General features: G+C 40.2%; 1 protein-coding gene and 1 long non-coding RNA gene across 2 annotated transcripts in view; both read right to left on the bottom strand.

Annotated features, from left to right (window-relative positions):
• Window positions 1–10511, bottom strand: part of LOC144373236 (axin interactor, dorsalization-associated protein-like) — an 82772-nt gene extending 72261 nt beyond the window's left edge. The window contains exons 1-4 of the mRNA XM_078036339.1: window positions 10485–10511; window positions 6032–6398; window positions 1538–1601; window positions 1165–1271 (exon numbers count right to left, since the gene is read on the bottom strand). Coding sequence (XP_077892465.1) covers window positions 1165–1271; window positions 1538–1601; window positions 6032–6398; window positions 10485–10511 — 565 coding nt within the window. The remainder of the gene's footprint in view (window positions 1–1164; window positions 1272–1537; window positions 1602–6031; window positions 6399–10484) is intronic.
• Window positions 10512–11083: 572 nt separating this feature from the next.
• Window positions 11084–13295, bottom strand: LOC144373234 (uncharacterized). Its single transcript, XR_013432981.1, has 3 exons — window positions 13039–13295; window positions 12262–12418; window positions 11084–11890 (listed from the first exon to the last, which is right to left on the bottom strand). It is a non-coding gene; the product is annotated as an uncharacterized LOC144373234 (long non-coding RNA).
• Window positions 13296–22293: the final 8998 nt, after the last annotated feature.

Here is a 22293-nt window from a genome sequence, read left to right as displayed (position 1 = left end):
CACTTAACTACTGATTGGCAGATGTTAGACTCAAAAGCGCAGGTATCTTGTTTGTCTAAGCCTATATTGTTTATATTTCAAACGTCTTCTACCAAAGAGTATTTAAATTACTGGAATATGACTTTAATTATGAAGTTTTCTGGATGATATGTATATTATATTTAATTATACCATAAAGCATAAAAAATGCATCACAATAGTACAGTGTTATTTCCACACTTCCAAAAAATGAACTAGTTCATCAGAAGTAAAAACTGTGCACTGTATAAGAACAGAAGAAATTATAGAAGTGAAAGAGGCAAAAAATTCACTCAGGGTGCTTGACTAGTGTATTTTACAACCTTGTCAAGATCTTCCAAAAATAAAAAGAACTTGCTATGTATTCTTTATTTCCCTGTTAAGGGCAACTGTATAGTATCTGTTCCTCCAGGTCCAGGTTTCACAATCATATATGATTATTTAAAGAACAGCTAGATATATAAAGAAAATAATTAACATAGCAAACAGTTACTCTAGAAAGCCTACTTACAATGTTGGTCCATGGCTAGCATCTGGGAACCTGGATTTCAGCAGGATTGCCATCATGCCCTGTTAAGAAGATCACTGTGCCTAAACCGTCCATGCAAACAATATGGTTTGTGCTGAACACTTGCTTTCTTCCTGGAGTCTGTAGTTTTGGTTCATGCTAACCCCAATAAGTGTCTTGTGCACTGAATCTCTACAGTGCTTCCCCAATAGACAATATTTTTTCATTTCACAGGTGTGAAAGAATGTTGAGAGAATCAAGTACATATTTGACTCTGCTGGGAGAGGACTCTTAGAAGTTTGGTTTCCTCTGGAATTTGCCTGTGTGCTTTTACCCTTTGCTGATTTTGTTCTTGTGTTTTCTTGTTGTAATGACTCAGAATACAACTGTGAGTACAGCTATATGCTGAGTCCTGTGGGTCTTCCTAGCCAATCACTAAACACGGGATGTTTTGAGGATCCCTGACACAAATAGTAAGATACTTTCACAATAAACCATTAGCTACCGCTATCAGAATGGCCATGATAATTTGCTTAAGATTGGCAAACCTGGAGATGTTTTACCCGCCACTAACAAGTACAAAAGTAAGTTCCAAACACCTGACCTTGAATTATATAATGTACATTTTTTGTACCCACCAGGCACTCTAGCAGGAAAAGAATCAGGAGACCCTGCTCCAGCACCACCTTCTTCTTCATCTTCTTCAAATTCCAAATGCTCTTCCTCACCAGGGGCTGAAATTCTCCTATATAAAAAAGGACAGAAAAATTAGTGAGCTACTCCACTTAATACACCAGCTAACCCTCATAGCCACTAACTTCCCAGATAAGATGCTGATTATTAGGTTAATGTTGATATAAATGTCAATGTCAATCATCTCATTGCTACCAATGGTATCAGCCATATCACCAATACCAAATTTGATAGGGAAAAAATACAGAAATATTTGAAAAACAGGCATAAAATAGATAATAAAATCAGAAGATAAAATATGGATGCTTATTTATTTACCTTAATGGGACAGGCTGAACATCAAATGGAAATTCTTTATTATATGTGAGAATATTCTTTAGGACTAAAAAAAATACATAGACCAACATTAGACTTATATCATAATCTTAGACTTATATATTAGTTAGTCTTATATGTTATATCTTAAATTGATACTTTTAATCATATTTTATAGTGTATTAACCACACATTAATATATGTATTTTAAATTCCGAGCTTCACTATCATTTCAAGACTCTGCAATTGACTACTGAATGTCATAGCAAAATAAAAATGTCCATTGTGGACTGCAGGTACCAGTATTTTCAGAGTACTGTAAGATCTCCAAGGAAAGTCTCAGAGCCCTCATAGAAAATGAACCATAAAATAGTTCTCCAATGTACAAGGTCCTAGGTGATATGAGGTACCAGTGAAAGAGAATACCTCTTCTCCTGAAGTATTTTAATTAAAAGATTGATACTGAAGATGACTAATTAAAGAGAAATAGATAATCACATCTTATTCTTTATCCTCAGTAGATTTTCCTCAATACTTATCACACTGGTAAGGTTTGTAGAAGCAAGGTTATAATTCTAATATTCCTTTTATGATGAAATTTATTGTATATGTGTAAATACATATATACATGTATATATATATATATATATATTTTACACGTGTGTACACACACATACACACACACACACACACACACACACACAGCAGACTTTCTCTTCAGGGAAGTCATCAAACAACATAATGCTATCACTTCTTGTGTCCTGGTTGATTACTTTCTGGCATGTAAGCCTACAGACAGATGTTCTACAATTCTATCTGTATCTGGAAAAGTATTTTATGAAATTTATTGTTTCGTTCCCTAATTTATGGGTTCCTAGTGACTACCTGCAATTATTTCAAGGTGAATATTTAGCATTATTAATTGTGCAACCCAAGGTTTTTACTATAATTACTCAGACTTTAATTTTGGAGTCTTGCAGATTTGAGTTAAAAGGAGTATGGCATATTGGATTCCTAAATAAGGAAATTCAAAAAGAACAGGTTGTAATTACATAACTTATTCCAATAGGAGTCAATCATCCAGTGAGAAAAAAGTTGGAAACTTGTACCTAGATTCTCATTACTCACTCTTATTCTCTCTCCCTTTAGCTCTTCCTCATCCTTTATCTCTTTCTTCATCTCAATAAATGCATACTGAGTACTCACAATGTTCCAATCACTGTTTTAGGTGCTAAAGATACACACAGTTATCAAGAACTCATATCTGGACCTTAGACCTTACTAAGGAAAAGTAGACAATAAATATGCCAACAAATAAACAAGATAATGTAAGATTGATTAGTGGTATGAAGGATACAAACAGGATGCTGTGTAAAAGCAGAGAGAACTTGGTGGAGTAGCTAAGGTAGACAGGGTGCCTTTCAAAACTATACTGTAAGAAGACATTTGAGCCAAGACCTGAGATGAGAGGAATCATCCATAAGTGGCTCTAGCATAAGGCTTCCCAGGTATTAGAGAACAGGCTGGAGCAACAACAAAGGTTCCAAGTAGGAAACAGTTTGTCTTATTCAAGGCACAGAAAGGACTGTGGGAACTTAAGTCTGACAAGCAAAGGGGAAGCAGCAGGAGATCAAAGTAGAAGGTTTAGATCAAAACCTAGCCCTACAATTACAACAATAACTTCAACATTTACATAAATACTCTAATCTTCCCAGTTCTAAAATGAGAATGCTACTTCCTTTACAGGCTAATGAGAGAATTACAGCCTAAATAAATTTATACAAAATGGCAAGGGAAAATCTAAAATGGACATTCACTCTCTCCATGACCTTCTTGATCTAGTTGACTAGAATCCTAATATTTCTTATCTCACTAAGAAATACTGTTTATTTTTTAATATAAGAACATCTTTTCTATACTTCTGCATGATCATTGTTACTAAACTGTTAAATCAACTCAATATTAATAAGTAATATTAATAAATATTGATCACTTACACAACAATGGAATAGATACCAAGAATGGGGAGCAGGTAACAAAAAGATCATGTCTCACTCATATCAGAAACAAAAACACAGAAATGATCATATTGTAATAAGAGTTTAATGAAATGGGCAAAAAAATCAACCATTAAAAATGTATATAACAAAAATTTTTAAAAGTTGATCCTGTTATGGTAGCATGTGTCTGTAATTCCAGGTACCAAAAGCCTGAGTCAGGAGGACTAGAAGTTCATCTGCCTAAGCAACATAGGGAGACCCTGTCTCAAGAAGCATCATGATGGCCCCCTGGTTCTGACAAGGTTCACATGGGGCCAGGAATGGACCTGTCCCAGGTTCTTCTCCTAGATGTCTGGGGCCACAGATCCATTCAATGGTTATTTCAAATTCTCTGAATTTGTAACTGAAATGAATCATCCATGGACTTAGTGAGTCACCTGTGGAGTCAGGGATACCCTAGTAGAGAGGGTCAAGTACAATCTTCTGACACTACTTTCCCCAGACCAATATGTTTAAAATAGTATCCCATCCTGGAGAACACACATTTGTCCTCTACTAAGTGTATCACTTCACCTTGAGCTCACACCTGTGGCTTTAGAAAGTGTACCCTATAATCCACATGAACCGAAGAATCCACTGGGCAGCAAAGGGTGTGAGTGTGGGTGGGGGTACAGTAGGCCTCAATCTACAGGAACCCCTCCTAAACACCAGACCATCTGAAGCCACAGGAGCATAAAATATGCATCTGCAGAATCACTTGGGAAAGACAGCATAAGGATGGGCACCAACACTGGAGACACAGGAGATACCCTAATCTAGGGTGAGAAAACTAGGGCATAGAAAACTATGCCAGTGCCCCATTCATTGGCATGTAGTCTTCAGTTGCTCTCATGAGTACTTCATATAGAGACAGTTATAGTGTGGCCTGCAGAGGCCTGCCACCCCTTACTATCTGCCTTTATGGAGAAAGTAAACAACTTGTGCCTACTTTATACCCTTATATGATGCTAAATCCTCAAGAGTTAGATGAGGCTAGGATCCAAGGTCAGAAGTCTATAGATGCTACTACAGAAATGTATAGATGTACCATTGCTGTTAGGGGACAGACAGATGAGGAGGGTGGGAACACACGTTTAGAGAATAATTCTATGAAATGTCCCACTGTGCTGATTCCCACATGCTTTCTTCACCCCCACATGCTTTCTTTGCCAAAAACCAATTTACCTGCAGCCCTGACTAACCAAAGTGGAAAGAATATGTCTTATTCTTCAGCAAACTATTATCTACAAGGAAATTCAGGCAGGAAGTAACATTGACAAGAATAACCCAAGTTATGTGTCCCTTCACAGACCAGATTCTGGAAGATAAAGATAATTCCTCCTAACCATAAAACCTGTAAAAATGATTAAGAATCCAGATAGAACCAGTCAGCATGGGCCAAGGTGACAGAGTTGTCATGGCAAAGCAGACTTGAAATTCTGATGTCACCCTGCTGTCAGTCAAGAGCCAAGAGGTGGGCCTGGTGGGACTCTCTGGAAACTTTCCTGCCCCCACCCCCCAAAGAAAGAACTGGAGCACAGGAGAGTGCTCTTTGTCTCTCCCCTCTGAGAGGACCCACTCTCTCCCTTGAGAATGTCCCTTTCCCTACTTTGAGCAATGTCTGAAACCTTTCTGAGTTGATCAAAAGAATCAGGGTTTGAAGATGGGGGTCTTCCAGCTGCCTCAGTTTTTAGGAAGACCCCCAGCTGTATAACATCACCAGGGTCATTAGAGAAATGGGGCCCCTGCTCTTGCTTTAGGATCTTGGGTGAGGTGGGGGATGTTGCCGGTTGTGTCCTCAGGCAGAGGTATATGGTGCCAGGTGGTCCTGGTGGAGGTTAGGGTCCCTAGGAGGAAGGGAAGGTAGGGAGGCCCTGGATGGGGCGTGGCTAGATGAGAAAAGGAGTGAAAGGAGGTGAGCTGGGTGGTGGCTCACTGAATCACAGAAAAGTGATTGTGGCTGTTGGCTGGTGAGGCTCTGTGGGCGCATGTGCTGAGATCCCCAGGCAAAGTGTGGTGGGAAGTTCAAGAGTCAACAGCCTTGGGATGCTGAGGGTTTGCAGTGGGTGAAAGTCTGTAGAGCAGAGCTGGGTCTGGGAGTGTCTGTTGTCCTGACCCTGGGGGGATCACCCCCCTGTGCACGACCACACCTGGTCCTGGGGGTTGTGGCTCTGGCTCCGCTTCCTGGCTGTGAGATGTCACCAGAGACTGCCAGCCTGTGGTCTCCTTCCCTATTGTCTCTCCCACCTCCTGCCCTTACTATTTCTTTTCTTTCTCGCTCCTCTCCAGGGCCTCAGGAGAAGAGCCAGACACTTGCACCAGGTGGGACTGACCCCGCGGGGGCGGTGGAGGGGACTGGGGAGGGACCCAGGCTCAGTCCCGTGATCTGGTGTCTGGACTGGAACCCTGTCCCAGTGATCCTCTGCCACACCCCTTAAATTGTAATGTGGGAACTCACCGGTGCTGACAGAAAAGAGCCAGGTGAGGGTACCCACATCCATATCTGGACTAGACAGAGTGCAAGAGGGTGCCGAGGTGTGCGGTCCACGCGCGGAACGGGGCGCGTAATCCTTCTGTGCGAGGGAGAGGGGCAGGCCGAGGTGAGGCCCGAGGACCGCGCACGGGACAAGGGCGGGCGGAGGTGAGGCGCTTGGACCGCGCGCGGGACGGGGAGCTTGACAGGGCGGGGTGAGGTGAGGCGGGACTGGCACGTAGACCCTTGGTGCGCAGGACAGGGGCGGGAGCAGGGTGCGGGGCCGGTCGCAGGTCTGGGAGGCCTGCTGAGGGCGGGGCAGGTCGCGGAGCGGAGCTTCCCGAGGCTTCTCCTGCCTTTGTTGCAGAGGTTTGGTGATAAATTTCAGACTTTTTATTTAACGGACAGAGGCCGCTTTCCCTAGGTTTCTACACCCGAGTTTCAAGTCTCCCCCCTTTTCTTTCCATAGAAAATGGTTTTATCAAAAACATGTTTTGCAACTTTTTTCCAATCGAGTTTTGCTGCTTTTTTTCCCCTTCATTTTAAACGTGTGTTTAAAAAAGCACAGGAGTTTTGTGTGTAGTGGTGACGTCTTGTCGGGTAACCTCTGCTGTACTGGGGGGGGGGGGTGGACGAGGAGAAAGTGCTCATTTCGAGCCTGGAAGCTGGATCAGGCGAGCTGGGGCGGAGAAGTCGGCCCTGCTTAGTCAGGTCCAGCACACTCCCAGCTGTTTGCCACCAAAGCAGAGACTCCTTCAAGCTTGCGGGCTGGGACTGTGTTTTTGTTCTGATCTGACAATAAGATTGATTGACTGTTGGGCACTGCAGAATCAGAGCAGTAGACGACTAGTACATTTATTTTTCTGCAATCGGACAGGCAAACTCGGAATAGGTTATAGGAACTATGTTCTCACTATGAAAAGGAGAGCTGGGTTAATGCTTATTTTCAAAGCAAATATGAGCCCACATACATTCAGTTGTTCTCAGTTTATATCTTAAAATAATACATATTCAAGATAGTCCCAGACCATCGAGATGTACAGGTACTTTTCTTTTTAACTCTGTAAGGCAATGAATGGAATGACTGACAATTTATATGTAACTAGCTGTCTGTTGATGAAGATAAAGAAAGTCTCCTGTTAGTTATTTTAACCAAACAAAAAACAAAACTTTGGAATAACCATATGTGTATGAACCTCTATACAATTTCTTAGAATAAATTGCTGTGCAAATTGATCCAATTTAAAACTGCATCATTTCATCGGGGCAATTTTTTTGTAAAAACTTGTAATTGTTAAGGCCCAGCTTTGGAAAGGGAAGTGGAACTGTTACTATGCTAGGAGTGCTAACTGGTACAACGATTTTTAACAGAAAAGTGACATTATTCATCAACTTCCGGGGGGAGGGGTGATACATTCTCATGTGCTAAGACTTCCTGGGAGGATTACAAAAATCTAATCAAACTTTATCTTGAGTGTGTGGCTAATACCAGAGGATACAGGCTTGCATGGGGGAGACACTTTATGCATACTATAAGTTATATTTTAATTGTTTGCTCATGAAATGTGAGGATGTGATATATATATATATATATATATATATATATATATATATATATATGTGTGTGTGTGTGTGTGTGTGTGTGTGTGTGTAGCAGGGATTGAACCCAGGGGTCGCTTAACCACTAAGTCACATCCCAAGCCCTTTTAATATTTTATTTAGAGACAGAGTCTCACTAAGTTGTTTACTTAGGACCTTGTTAAATTGCTGAGGCTGGCTTTGAACTTACAATCCTCCTGCCTCAACTCCAGAGCTGCTGGGATTACACGCATGCATCATCACACCCAGCTTTCTTTTTTATTTTTAGTTGGCTGAGCCTTTAATTTTTATAATTTTTAAAAAATGGATAACATTGTATGTATTTTTATGTACAATATGATGCTTGAGGTATGGATATTTATTTCAGTTTTCCTAGTTAACTTTGTCCTGTGAGTTTTTCCAAGAGGCATTCAATTCAGAAAGTCCCATCAGACTATCTGGATTGGTCTCTCTGCTGCAGCTGTTGAACCACTAGTGCCGCTGTATGCCCAGGATTGCTACAGCTGCCCGGTAAATATTAGAATTTTATAGTGTTCTCTGGGCCAAAGCATAGGCCAACCACCAAGATATGCACATCTTTTGCTGTGGGCTCTTTTTTTTTTGCTTACAGTTGCTACAGTTAATACAGTTCTGCAAGTTCTCCCAATTGTTTTGGGGGGGGGTGGCAAGAGAGGGGCCTGCCTCTTGTGAAGAGCCCCAAAATATCAGTGAAGCTGAATGTCCACCTCCACCTCACATTTTCCACTGTAAAAGCTCTTATGTGTAGGGGGATGTGTGTGGTTTCATTCCAGCTGGGGGACGGACAGCATGGGAAAAGCTGTTTCACTTACCCTTTGAATCCTGCATTTCTTGAGAAACGTTGTCTAGGCTCACTCCCAGGGTAATGTTCTTGTCTTTGGAAATTTACTGGGTGAATTTGTATGAATGGGGCAGGATGAAGCTGAAGCACTCCTATTTGTCGATCTTCCTGATGCTACCCATACTAATTATCTTTGAGTAGTTAACATACATGTAAGTTTGTTTGTTTGTTTGGGGTACTGGGGCACTCAACTACTGAGCCACATACCCAGCCCTTTAGACACAGAGTTTCACTGAATTGCTTAGGGCCTCACTAAATTGCTGAGGCTGGCTTTGAATTTGCAATCCTCCTGCCTTGACTCTTGAGCTGCTGGGATTACAGGTGCCATTGCACTTGGCTATATATTACTGATTTTCAAATGGTCTGTGTTATGGTCTAGATGTGGTATCCCCCCAAAGCTCATGTGTAAGACAATGCAAGAGGGTTTGGAGGAGAAATGATTGGGTTATAGCCTTAATCCAGCCAGCGAATTAATACCTGATGGGATTACTGAGTGATTACTGAAGGACAGTGGGGTGTGGCTATGGGGTATATATTTGTTTCTGGCAAATATTTCTCTCTGCTTTCTGATAACATGAGAGCTGCTTCCCTGTGTCACACTCTTGTGCCATGAGCTTCGAGGAATGGAGCTGGCCTTCTGTGAAATAAGACCTTGGAAATTGTGAGCCCTTAAATAAACTTTTCCTCCTCTACAGTTGTGCTGGTTGGGTCTTTTAGTCATAGCAGTGAAAAAGCTGACTAAAACAATCTGTGATCAGTATGAATCAATTTTGCAGTCAGAAATTACAATAATTAGTTATAAACCATCCCTTTAGTGTCTGGTTCTTTCCATTATTTTCTGATCACCATCTCTTGCTTCAAACTGGGTGCTCCTTTTGTATTGACATTCATGTTTGTCAGCTTCAAGCACTGAATGATTTTCTGCCTTACTTCAGTTTGAACAATAATTCTAGAGTTCAGCCAAAAGGAGTGAATCTTGGACTTAGAGGAAGAGAATAGACCTGATAATAGGAGTGCCCCTGGGGAGAGCCAGGATAATGACAGTCCTCAGTATTCTAGTAAATTCTAATTTCCTGTGCAAATAAGTTCCATTCCTGGGCTCTGATGAATGTGCAGACAATAAGATTGGCCACTGTTGGAACTGTGTTATGTGTTAGGAGCTATGTGTGAACTGTATGCAAACTGTACAATGTTGGAGCCATTAAGGCAGGGAAGTCAGTCTTCCAGGACTCCTGGGTAGAATTCTCTAGTTGGAGATATCCCAGATCATGCTGGGATCCTGACCTGGCTCTAAGCTCCTGTTCAAACACAGCCACTGGAAATAGGAATAACCTGCCAAGGATAAACAACCTGTTTGTCTCCACTCTCATCCTGTCCACCTTCCTGCCCCAAGGAAATCTCTATCTATCCCCTTTGTTCTGTACCACTATAAATAAGCAAGCATGGGCTTTTTCTTTGTTAGAAGTCAGACCCCTCTGGTCAGCTAAACAGGTCATGACATTGCTTTGAAAATATATAATTCTTGCCTTTTGCTTTTATTTCACAGCAGTCCATCCCTCTGATGGGTACCCACTTCCTCACCCAAGGAGGATGTGAGCGACGTGTGGTAATGTGTTATGGGCAATGGGCACAGGCCAGTCCAAATTCTGAGAGATTTCTTAGCCTGATAATTACTGCCATTTGGGCCAGATAGTTCGCACCCTCTACCCAGTTGTAATAGCCTAATTTGCCTCCAGAAAGTGCCAAATGTTCCACTGATGGACAAAATCATCTGTAGTTGAGAAGTGCTGGTTTAGAGGAGAGTTCTAGAAGGACTACCTAAGTCTTCTTGTTATGAGACTTGGAAAATATAATTTTTTGTAAAAGATTCTTGAACCAGTTTTCAAGACAAATTGTGAGAACTCCAAGAGGAAACAAGTGTGCTCCTCCAGCTCTTAAATAGGCTTCCTATGTTGGGTGTACAGGGGCAACAACATTTACCTGTTCAGATGATCTCATGTGTTTCATACTGACATGAATGGTAGACTAATCTTTTGAAAATATTAGGTAATATTTACTTATACAATTTTACTTTTTATTAAGAAATAGAAATTTTTGATATTGGAAACTGAATCCAAAGGCACAGTACCACGGAGCTATACTGCCAGTGTTTTGAAATTTATTTATTTTTGATACAGTCTTCCGAACTTGCTTAGCCTCACTAAGCTACTGAGGCTGCAGGCTGACTCACAATAAGGGGAGGTTCTCGGGATTAGACACAGGTAAATGGGGAAACAGAGGGGGGTGGGAGAAGGAAAAACAGTATGAATCAGACATAACTTTCCTATGTTCATATATAAATACATGAACAGTGTAACTCCACATCATGTAAAAACCGCAACAATGGGAAGTTATACTCCATGTATGTATGATATGTCAAAATACGTTCTACTATCATGTATAATTAAAAAGAGCAAATAAAAATACTAAAAATAAATAACTAAAACAAAACAAAAATATTATAAGAAAAAAAAGATGCCATTAAAAAAAAAAAGTTTCTGAGGTTGGTTTTGAACTTGTGATCCTTCTGCTTTAGCGTATTCAGTCACTGGGAACTTCACTGGTAGTTTTAGAGAAGACTGAGAAGTATGCATTGGGAAGGGGCATTTGTGTGGTGAGTTACTCACTGGCCATGCCAAAATAATACAGAATAATGATTTGGAGAGCAGTGGTGTCACTCTAGGTCCAATTGTGAAACTAAAACTAAAGTAACTTATAGAGGCAATGTTTAGTATGAGGAATTATTAATTCTAACAGTGATTATCTATTGAGAGGGAAACAGCTCTAAAGATTCATAGATGATGTGTCTGGGGAGCAGCCCTTATCCCCAAGGCTGGGCAGAGCCCTTAAGGAAAGAATATCTGAAAGAGCCTCCTGCCCACCTCCAGGGCTTCAGATCCAATCTTTCTTGGACAGAACATGCCTTGTTCCTCTGGGTTGCAATGAAGGTTGCTAAGAGCTTTTGTGCCAGGTGTCACAACAAGATGTTAATATATCCACATGTCACTTCACTCTATGGCCTTAATCATTTGTGTCATAATATCTAGTGAGTTAGCAGAGTTGACTTGTGGTTTCTGTCCATCAGTAACTTAATTATATACAAAAATAAGTGTGAATACATAGATAAACCTCATTAAACCAAGATAAATATCCTTTTAAATAATCTTCCTCTATAAATAAGGAAAATGTCTACAGGCTTTCCAATTCCACTCAAATGGAGGAAAGTTTGTTGGAAAGAGTGGCAGAGTAGAGACAGTCATCTAAGGACACTTCTTGCCACCAAGGGTGGTCTGATGATGTTGCCTTCCCATGGTCCACAGAAGACATAGTAGATGATGGAACAGCTTCTACACATTAAGGAAAACTATTAACCTGTGTTATATTTTCCCAGAGAGCAAATAACTCCTCAACCAAAGATCTGGAGCCAACACCCACCAGATTCTCCAGATCTGAGGCACTGCCCCACTCAGGAGGAGACTCCTATGTGTCCCTCCTCTCACTGCACTGCTGTGCTACCTACAGTGGCCTCCTCTACTCAGCAGCAGTCATTCCAGCACTACTGTGGAATGGGCAGTGCTCAAGGCTAAGGAAGGGCATTACTTCTGTGGAGAGATATCAGTGGCCAGGGGCTTGGGTGAAACTGGTGGGACACCTGTCCTAAGGCCCTACCAGACTGAGACAGCACCACCCAAAGGCCAGAGGACAGACTATTCCTCACCTTTCATGGTGTCTGTTGATTTCCTATACAACTTGATGGCCATGAAGATGATGATGACTGACGACTAAAATTAAGACAATGATGATCCCTAAGCTGGTCACTGAAACAGATGAGGTACGTGGAGACCCACTGGTAACTGGGACTGTTGATGTTGGTGCTAAAACAAACAAAAGAGCAAAATCCCTGTCAAAATTAAAAATATCCATTGTTCAGCACCTGTTTTCCCCATACAGTGCATTCAACTCATATATACTGACTCATCATGGGACAATTATTCTACCAGGTCCTGGGGATACAGAGATGAACAGAGGTTGTGCTATGTCCTTATACAGCTCACATTACAACTGGAGGGGACAGCAAAAGTCCATCCAATTTGTTGTAACAAGAGAAGGCCTGGAAGTTTACAGAAATATATATATATATATATATATATATATATATACATATATATATATATATATATATATATATATATATATATACACCTGGGAACTAGTTGGCCGACCATTAATGACTGCATCATTGATTAATGGACAATGGGGGCTTCTGTAAAGAAGAGACCTTGGGAGGTGAGATGAGAAAGGAGGCTAGTGACAAATCCACATGGCTATCACTGATTGTCCAGTCAAGAAGCCGATGAAGAAGTCAGTCATTCAGCCCATCAAATTTTCCATTATATGCACATGCTCACACCCCACAGGGAAGTCATCAGACCTTTAAAGAGAATTCCCACATCTTTCCCATCCTGCTGAGTTTCATAGTAACTCAGCTCTCTACCTGGCATTTCCTCCAAGTGCTCTGAGAATTCCCCGAGCCACTGATTGCAATCTCCCATGGAGACCTTCCTTAAACGTTCTGTCAGTTCTTTCTCATTCTCCAACTTCTCCTTGATCCCTCTGGCTCTAGGATTAATCACTGTCCACTCCATGTGCATCACATTTAAGTAGAGAGATGGCTGTCCATCAATGCTGAAATTCCAGAATGAACCAATGTGATTTTTTCCTTCAAACTGACAAGACATCTTGGCCTGCAGGGTGAGATGACGTGCAATACACAACAAAACTATCATCTTTCACTCTTGATAGATTCATCACCTCCCAATAAGTTGAGCATTTCTCTGCACATTTAGAGGCCTTTATTCTTTTCTTCCAGATTTGCCCTTTCTTGCCCATTAAGCCCCACATCCCTCTAAGGCTGGGCCAATGTTAATCTCTTTTACACAAATACATCCAGAGCCTCCTCCACATGTACACTCCATCCCTTCCTATCTCCTGTTTTATCTCTTCACCCCATTCCATACTTACCCATGGTCTTATTTTTTTTCCAAGTCCATGTCAAGCAGGATCATCCTGAGATCTTGCCTCAGTTCTCTCAGCATTTCGGTCAATTGTGTCCATGTTTTGGTGGCATTCACCTCCCTTCCCAGGTGACCCAAAGGTTTGATCTTATTGCTCTCACAGTCATACTGAAGGAAAGCAGTCTTATCCACTGAGCCCTGCACTTCACACCAGGACTCCCCAGGTCTGGACTGAGATTTGACAGTGAAGTTGAGGCAAAGAGAGTGGGTAACTGTGAGAGAAATATGGATGTGAGGTTCAGGACAGGGAGAAGAGGGCCATTAGTTCCCATCCTTTTGTGACTCTCAGACTCCCTCTGAAGGGCCAGGCTGGCAGATAGAGGACTCTTTATCCTAGACCCCCTTAATCTTCTAGATCCTTATTTTGGTGTCACATTTAACTGAGATTGTAGGATGCTCTTGTTCTATCAGGGACCCCTCACAGGCACAGTGTTACTAGGAGAAAATCTGAAAGCACTTTCAGTGACCTCTACTAACTTTTGGTTACAAAAAATACAAGATGGTATCTGTCCTCCTGAAACTTAAAACCTAGCTGAACAGTCAGTATTTCCAATAGAGAGAAAAAGGAGGCATCAGGGATCACAGGTCAATTCATCATGGTCTTGGTGTTCAGGCAGATCATCATGGAGTAGATACAGGAACATGGCAGCAGAAGAGAGCTGCCACACAGGAGCACAGAACCTAGTCTGGTGTCCTAGGCTGGTGCCCTATGAGCTGATCATCAGATTCCAGGGAACCTCTCTAGCCAAACCACACCCTTTCCCCATTCTTTAGAAGAGGTATCCACTTATCTGTGCCCAGCATGGAGCCCCAATCTCTTCTCTCTGTTCCCAACCAGTTCTTTTTTATTTTTTATTTTATTTTTAGTTTAGATGGACACGAAACCTTTATTTTATTTATTTATGTAGTGCTGAGGATCAAACCCAGTACCTCACACATGCAAGGCAGGTGCTCTACCATTGAGCTACAAACCCAACCCCTAACCAGTTCTTGCTAACACTTATGACTCACAGTCTTCCAAGATTCTACTAGCAGCATAAGTAGCAAAAGAAGATAGCTACTGGAATATACTGGAGACTTTCTATTGAGAATAAGTCTCAGAGAAATGCGCAAAATTAGCCTCTAGGGTGTGGGCATGCCCCAAACCTACCATTGGAGGACTAAGGACCAGTCTATTGAAACTCAATGAAGAAAAAGGTTGTTTAAGGCATGTTTAGCAGGTAATGCAAAACAGAATTACTTATTAATAGAATTCTAAAAATTAGAAATGCAGATGTTAAAAAACAAAATTCACTGTGAATACCCAGTCTCTGTAGGGGAAGCAGAGCTTGCTGGAGGTTATATGAGTTTCTTCCTTCTACATACTGCTTCTTCTCTTTCCCCTGCCTCTTTTGCTATCTGCTTTCTTCCCATGTCTGTATTTTTTCCCAACCTCACTCTCCTCTGTCCCATTACCTCTAACCTTTCAAACCTGTCTTCTTAAAGACTGAGATCCATTTGCATTCAATACCGCACAATGAGAGATTCAGTCAATACAGACACGAGCCCTAGAGCCCCAGAATTACCTTTTTGGTTGAGAAATAGAGGCTGACAAAGATGATCACTTTCAGGTGGATAATGATGAAAATGAACACAAGTAATTTTTAAGAATGGTCTTTTGATGGGTGGTGCAAAGAATGAACTGCACCTTGATGAAACAAAGGCAATGGATTATGAAGGCAGTCCCAGTAAGGCAATGGTGGCAGTTTTGAAAAATGTCTGTGCAGTAAATAATTTCCCTTGGAGACTTGAAAATTATACCATGTATGGTCTTGATATGAAGTGTGGTCCCTGGTCTATGCACACTGTGAAGGAAGATCCCAGGTCAGAAGCATAGAAGGATGTCAAGCTCTTTAGTGAATGTGAAAAGCAGTTGGACCCTAGAAGCAGTAGTAAGGTTCAACAGAAAGCAGTAAAACTTGTTGCTACTAAAGATGATGATTTTGTTGATGAAGAAACTAAATAAAAGCACTAGTGAGAAAACCTCTTTGTGACTCTCCAGCTAAAAATGCACAACAATGACATAAGAACAGGGAAGATGAAAAACCACTGACACCTAGATCAAGAGGTCAAGAATCCTCCAGAACACAGGGAAAAACTCCTGAAAAACCAAAGACCCACTTCTGCCAAAGCAAAAAAACAGAAATGAAAGAAAGTACAAAAGGGTCCTTCTCTTCCCAAAATGGAAGCCAAGTTCTTCAATTATGTGGAGAGATGTTTCTGGATGATTGATCTGGAGGCTATTCAAGATCTCTGGTATTGGAGGAAGTTTCTTTAAGAAAACAGTTTACCAGTTTGTCAAAAGTTTCTGTCTTAAATCTCTAGATACATATGATCTACTAAATTGAATCAGGAGGGCATAAAAAATTTGAATGTACCAATTTCAAACAATGATATTGAAGACACCATCAAAATTCTATCAACAAAGAAAAGCCTAGGACCAGATAGGCTCTCAGCCAAAATATACCAGAACTTCAAAGAAGAACTTACACCAAATTATTTCATGAAGTAAGAAAGAAGAGGGACCTTCCAAACTCATTCTATGAATCTAATATCATCTTGATACCAAAACCAGACAAAGACACTTCAAGGGAAGAAAATTTCAGATCAATATACCTGATGAACATAGATGCAAAAATTCTTAATAAAATAATTGCAAGTAGCATATCAAAACATATTAAAAAGATACTGCATCATGATCAAATGTGGTTAATTCTAGTGCTGCAAGGTTTTTTTCAACAGATGGAAATCAATAAATGTAATTCAATAGACCTAAAGACTAGAATCATATGATTCTGTGAGTACATGCAGAAAAAGCATTTGACAAAAATCAGCATCCATTTGTGCTCAAAACAGGATAAAAATAGGGATAATCGGAACATAGCTTACCATTGTAAAAACTATCCATGCTAAACCCAAGCCAACATCATTATAAATGGGGAAAAAATGAAAGCATTCACTCTAAAAACTGAAACAATACAGGGATGCCCTCTTTTTCTTACTCCTATTTAACATAGTTCTTAAAACCCTAGCCAAACAATTAGACAAAAGAAAGAAATTAAAGGAACATAAATAGGAAAAGAAGAGCTCAAACTATTCCTATTTGCCAAGACATGATTCTCCATTTAGAAGACCCAAAACTCCACCAAAAAGCATCTAAAAGTCATAAATGAAATCAGCAAAGTAAGAGGGTTTAACATTAACACCCATAAATCAATTGCATTCCTACACACCAATGATGAATCAGCTGAAAGAGAATTTAGGAAAACTATTCCATTCACAATAACCTAAAAAAAAAAGAACAAACAAAAACTTGGGAATCAATCTAACAAAGAGGTAAAAGTCCTCCACAATAAAAACCATAGAATACTAAAGAAAGAAACTGAAGACGACCTTAGAAAATGGAAAAAAAAATCTTCCATGTTCTTGGATAGGCAGAATTAATATTATCAAAACAGCCATGCTACCAAAAGTCCTATACAGATTTAATGCAAGTCCTATTTAAATTCCAATGACATTCTTCATAGATATAGAAGAAGCAGTCATGAAGTTCAGTTGGAAAAATAAGAGGCCCAGAATAGCCAAAGCAATCCTTAGTGAGAAATGTGAAGCAGGAGGCATCACAATAGCAGACCTTGTATTGTACTACAAAGCTGTAGTAATGAAAACAGCATGGTATTGGCATAAAAACATTTATGAAGAACAGTCCAGTATGAAGGGAATATATAGAACAGAATAGAAGAGACAAACAAATAGAAGAGACAAACCCACATATATACAGTTATCTCATACAAGATAGAGGCATCATGAACATAAATTAGAGAAAAGACAGCCTCTTCAACAAATGGTGCTGGGAAAACTAGAAATCCATACATAGCAGAATGAAATTGACCCCCTATCTCTCACTTTGCACAAAACGCAACTCAAAGTGGATCAAGGACCTTGATAGTAGAGCAGAGACTCTGTGCCTAGTAGAAAAAAATATAGGCCCATCTCTCATCATGTCAGCTTAGGAACCAAATTCTTCAAGAAGACTCCTAAAGCACAAGAAATAAAATCAAGAATCAATAAATGGGATGGCATTAAACTAAAAAGCCTTTTCTCAGCAAAGGCAACAATTAAGAACATCAAGAGAGAGTTTATAGAATGGGAGAAAATATTTGCAACTTGTACCTCAGAGGATCATATTCCAGGATATACAAAGAACTCAAAAAACTTAAAAAACAAAATCTATAAATGGGCAAAGGAAATGAACAGGCACTTCACAGAAGAAGAAATCCAAATGGTCAAAAACTATATGACAACATCTCTAGCAATTAGAGAAGTGTAAATTAAAACTAAACTTAAAACAAAAAAGATGTCCAGTGTTCCATTTAGGATTTTGGAATTCATCACATCAATAGACTTAAAGAATAGAATCAGGAAAAGGCCAGGAATTATATTCTTTCTTAGAGTTTTCTGAAGGAATACAGCCTTACAAAGAAATGATTATTGATTATAACCCTGTGAGAGTTTGGTGTTTACATCTTCAGAACAATGAAAGAATATATATATGTAATTTATTACAGTAGCAATCAAAATCTGGCACAGTGTGTTTAAATAGGTCACAGAATGAGGGGAGGGGAAAAACTCAGGTTGAGAAGGTTCAGGACTGTTCCAGCAGGTGGAGGTATTACAATTTTAAATAGATACCTTTACAAACAAAATGGTTAAAGGGGGAAATATATATATATATTATATGACAATTTTAAAAATTAAATAAAGAATAAATGAATAAAGGATTCAAAAGGGGGAGGCATAGAAGGGTGTGTCACCTGAGAACTAGATGTGAGAATGACACAAGTAGATTCCTCAGGGAAGAACAGTCCAGTCTGAAAGGATGGCAGTGCAAAGGCTCTTAGGCTAGAGAATTCTGCAATATGCTGAAGACCAGCGAGTAAGCACTGGGGTAGGGACTAAGTGAGCAGGGGACAGAGTAGGGAATGGTTGGCCTGACTATAGAGATACCTAGGCCTTTGGTTTTTACTCTGATAATATTCAAGTGACAAATACAAGGGCTATGTGCCTTATTCAAGTTTCTTCATCTATTTGGTGAGACAATTCAGCAGAAGGATTATTATAGCCTGAATATTTGAGTTGTCCTCAAATTTATATGTTGAAACCTAATCAACAATGTGTATTAGGGATTTAGGATAAAGAGAGAGAAATATGGAATCTTAAGGGAAACACCCTCAAGCCACTGAAGTGCAGAATCATGCCACCGAGATGCAGAAGACACAGTTGCAAACCTTGGCCCGTGCCCTTGTAAAATGAGGGAAATACACAAGTGCAGAAAAACTTGGGAGAAATTTTGCAGCCCCACCCTGGATCCACCTCCACTCCAGCTTCTAGTACAGCTCATCTCTAAATATTGGGCCCCCAGCCCAAGTCAGGGCTGCTCCTCACTCAAGTCAGCTGCGTTCTCCCTTGGATGTGTATCTACTTTCCTAAATAAAGCCCAGTCTATATCTTTGTCTGGCTCATGCTGAAATTCTTCTCTGATGCATATGCCAAGGACTCAACTAGTCCTGAGCTGAGTCAGCCTGCTTCATGGAATCCTCAGACCCCTTCTCCAGAAATTTCTTCTCCTGTGACAAAGTCATTGGTTGTTGGGAGTGGTGACTGAAGTATGAGTCTTGAACTGTCCTGTGACAGAGGTGATGCCTCTCTTGGGAACTCTCAGGGAGAAGGTGCTATTGAGATAGCCCAGTTGCTGTGGTGACACCCTGCTCAATAGGAGGTTGTTAGCCACAGAGTTATCCAGTTCTTGACCTTGAGGTTCAGATGCCAGCTGTTCAAGGGTAGAAAGTTATGGGTGCAAGCTAATTATCATAATTGGGCTGCTTATAGCTATGATCTTGATTCTGCTTGCTTTAAAGAAACTTTCTCACAAAACCCTTTTAATGATAAAACATATAATAAATGTGCTGAGCTGACTCATGGTCACTGCACTCCACCAGAGTGTAATATCTACCAGGTCCAAGCTTTTTCTCTCCCTCTGTGTCTGTCTTTTTTTTATGGTGCTAAGTATGAAATCCAGGACCTGTGCATGCAATGCAAGCACTCTACCATCTATTTGTCTTTTCTAATCCCCTATTGCCCCTCATCTGGTTTCCTGAATTAACTGCAGTGCAGGTCGCAGCATTAGGCCATGAAGATGGAGTCCCTTAAGAATAAAATTAGTTTGCTTTTAAACGAGAAGGTAGGGGTTGGGGTTGTGGCTCAGTGGTAAAATGCTTGCCTTGCACATGTGAAGCACTGGGTTTGATCCTCAGCACCACATAAAAATAAATAATTAAATTAAAATTATTATATCCATCTACAAGTAAAATATATATATATATATGAAGACAAAGTTGCTGTAGGAATTCCCCTTGCCCACTTTTGCCAAGAATGAGTTCTGTGTAGTCAAATAATGATGAGACCTATGAATGGGGCAACTCCAGAGTGCACCAAGGCCAGAGTGCACCTTCTGGGCTGGGATGCTAGTTTTCCTAGAACATTGTGCACTCGCTCCATTTCCAGGCCACTTCCAAGATGGGTGTGGGGAATGGGAATGGGTCATGTTAACATGCCATAAATCTCATTGTTCTTATTGAAATTTGGCCATTTTTCTTGAATAAATTCTCCTCACGTTGGTGTAAGTTTTGATTGATTTTCAGAGGCCTGACAAAGCTGATTGTTGAAAACATTTGTACTTGTTATCAAAAGTTCTATGAGGAACAGATTTTTAGGCATCCTCACTATACCATTACACAAGGCCTGGACTTAGACCAGGATAAAAAGCTTCTGCACATCAAAGGAAACAATTTTCAGTGTGAAGAGACACTGTACTGAATGGAAGAAGATGTGTGTAAATGGCACATCTGATGAGAGGTTAACATCCAGACTACATAAGGAACTAAAAAAAATAACAACCCAACAACCTGATTAAAAAATGGAGAAAAATCTGAGCAGACATTTCTCAGAAGAGACACACAAATAGCCAACAGGCATATGCAAAAGTACTCAGTACTAAAAATTGTCTTTGAAATGCAGATCATAACTACAATGAGATATCATTTCCCTCCACTAAGAATGGTCATTATTAATACACAAAAGATAATAAGTGCTGGCTTGGAACCCTTATATACTATTGGTGGGAATGTCAATTCATAGAGCCACTAGGAAAAGCAGTATGGAGTGTCCTCAAAAATTAAGAAATAACACCAGGATATGATCCAGGAATTCCTCTACTGGGTATTAGCCAAAGGAAATAAATATAGTCTATCAAAGACACCTGCACTCCCATGTTTATTGTAGCACTATTCACAAAGGCCAAAGACACCTGCACTCCCATGTTTATTGTAGCACTATTCACAAAGGACAAAGAACAGAAACAATCTACTGATGAACAGATAATGACCATGTGATACAAAACACACACTGGAAAACTATTCATCCATAAAATGGACAAAATCCTGTTATCTTCAACACAATTGATGGAAATAGAGATCATTATGTTAAGGAAGTAAGTCAGGCACAGGAAGACTAGTACCATATGATCTCATTTGAAGATAGAATCCGAAAAAGTTGATCCCAAAAGTTGAGAATTGAGAATGGTTCCAGAGGCTGTATATGGTAATTGAAAAAGGAGGGCTGGGAAAATGTTGACTGAGGGGTCCTAAGTTACAGTTACAGTTATGTAGGAGTAAGAAGTTCTGGTGTGCTATGGCACAGTGGGGTGAGTATAGACAACAACAAAGTCCTGTGTATCTCAAGTAGCTAAAAGAAAGGATTTTGAAAGTTTTCACCATAAAGAAATTATAAATGCTTGTAGCAACAGACACATTTAACATGATGTAAATCTCACACTGTATTAAAACTTCACATGGCACCTCCTTTAATATATATAATTTTATGTTTATATGTAGCAATTAAAAATAAAACAAAATGAAAAACCTGGCAAGAAGGGCACCAACATTGTCTAGGAGGTCACTGATGATGACTGGTAAGGGCCAAAGTGCTTGCTGGGTGACAACCAGCAACTATTTGGGGAAGACAACCTGGGAATGGGCACCAACATTGGAGACACTCTATCTAGGGTCAGATGACTAGGACAGTGGGCAAATCTAGTGCCCCATCCATTTTCATGTTGTCTTTAGTTCCTCTCACAGTAAAGCAGAATTGAGTATTTGATATAGGGACAGGTATAGTGTGTTCTGCAGAGTTGAAAGTGCTTACTGTCTGCCTTTACTGTCTGCAACTTGTGCCTACTTTATACCACTATAAGATGTTGGCTCCCCAAGAGGTAGACTACATAGGCTTAGGATCCAAGGTCAGGAGTCTATAGATGCTCCCACAACAGAAACGTATAGATAGCACCTTTGCTGTTAGACAGTTGACAATGGTGGGAACATGATGTCAAGAGAATAATTTAATAATAATTATAAAATGTCCCACTGTGGTGACCCCCATATGCTTTCTTTGCTAAAAAGCAATTTATCTAACTCTGCTGGACAGGATATGTCACATTCCTCAGCAAAGTACCTGTTATCTGGAAGAAATTTAGGCAGAAAATAATGTTGATAAGAGGAACCCAAGTTACTTTGAAGGGA

Source organism: Ictidomys tridecemlineatus, unplaced genomic scaffold (assembly GCF_052094955.1).
Source record: "Ictidomys tridecemlineatus isolate mIctTri1 unplaced genomic scaffold, mIctTri1.hap1 Scaffold_323, whole genome shotgun sequence".
NCBI lineage: Eukaryota > Metazoa > Chordata > Mammalia > Rodentia > Sciuridae > Ictidomys > Ictidomys tridecemlineatus.
Note: the sequence above shows the minus strand (reverse complement) of the source record. Positions and strands in the feature narration are given on the sequence as shown.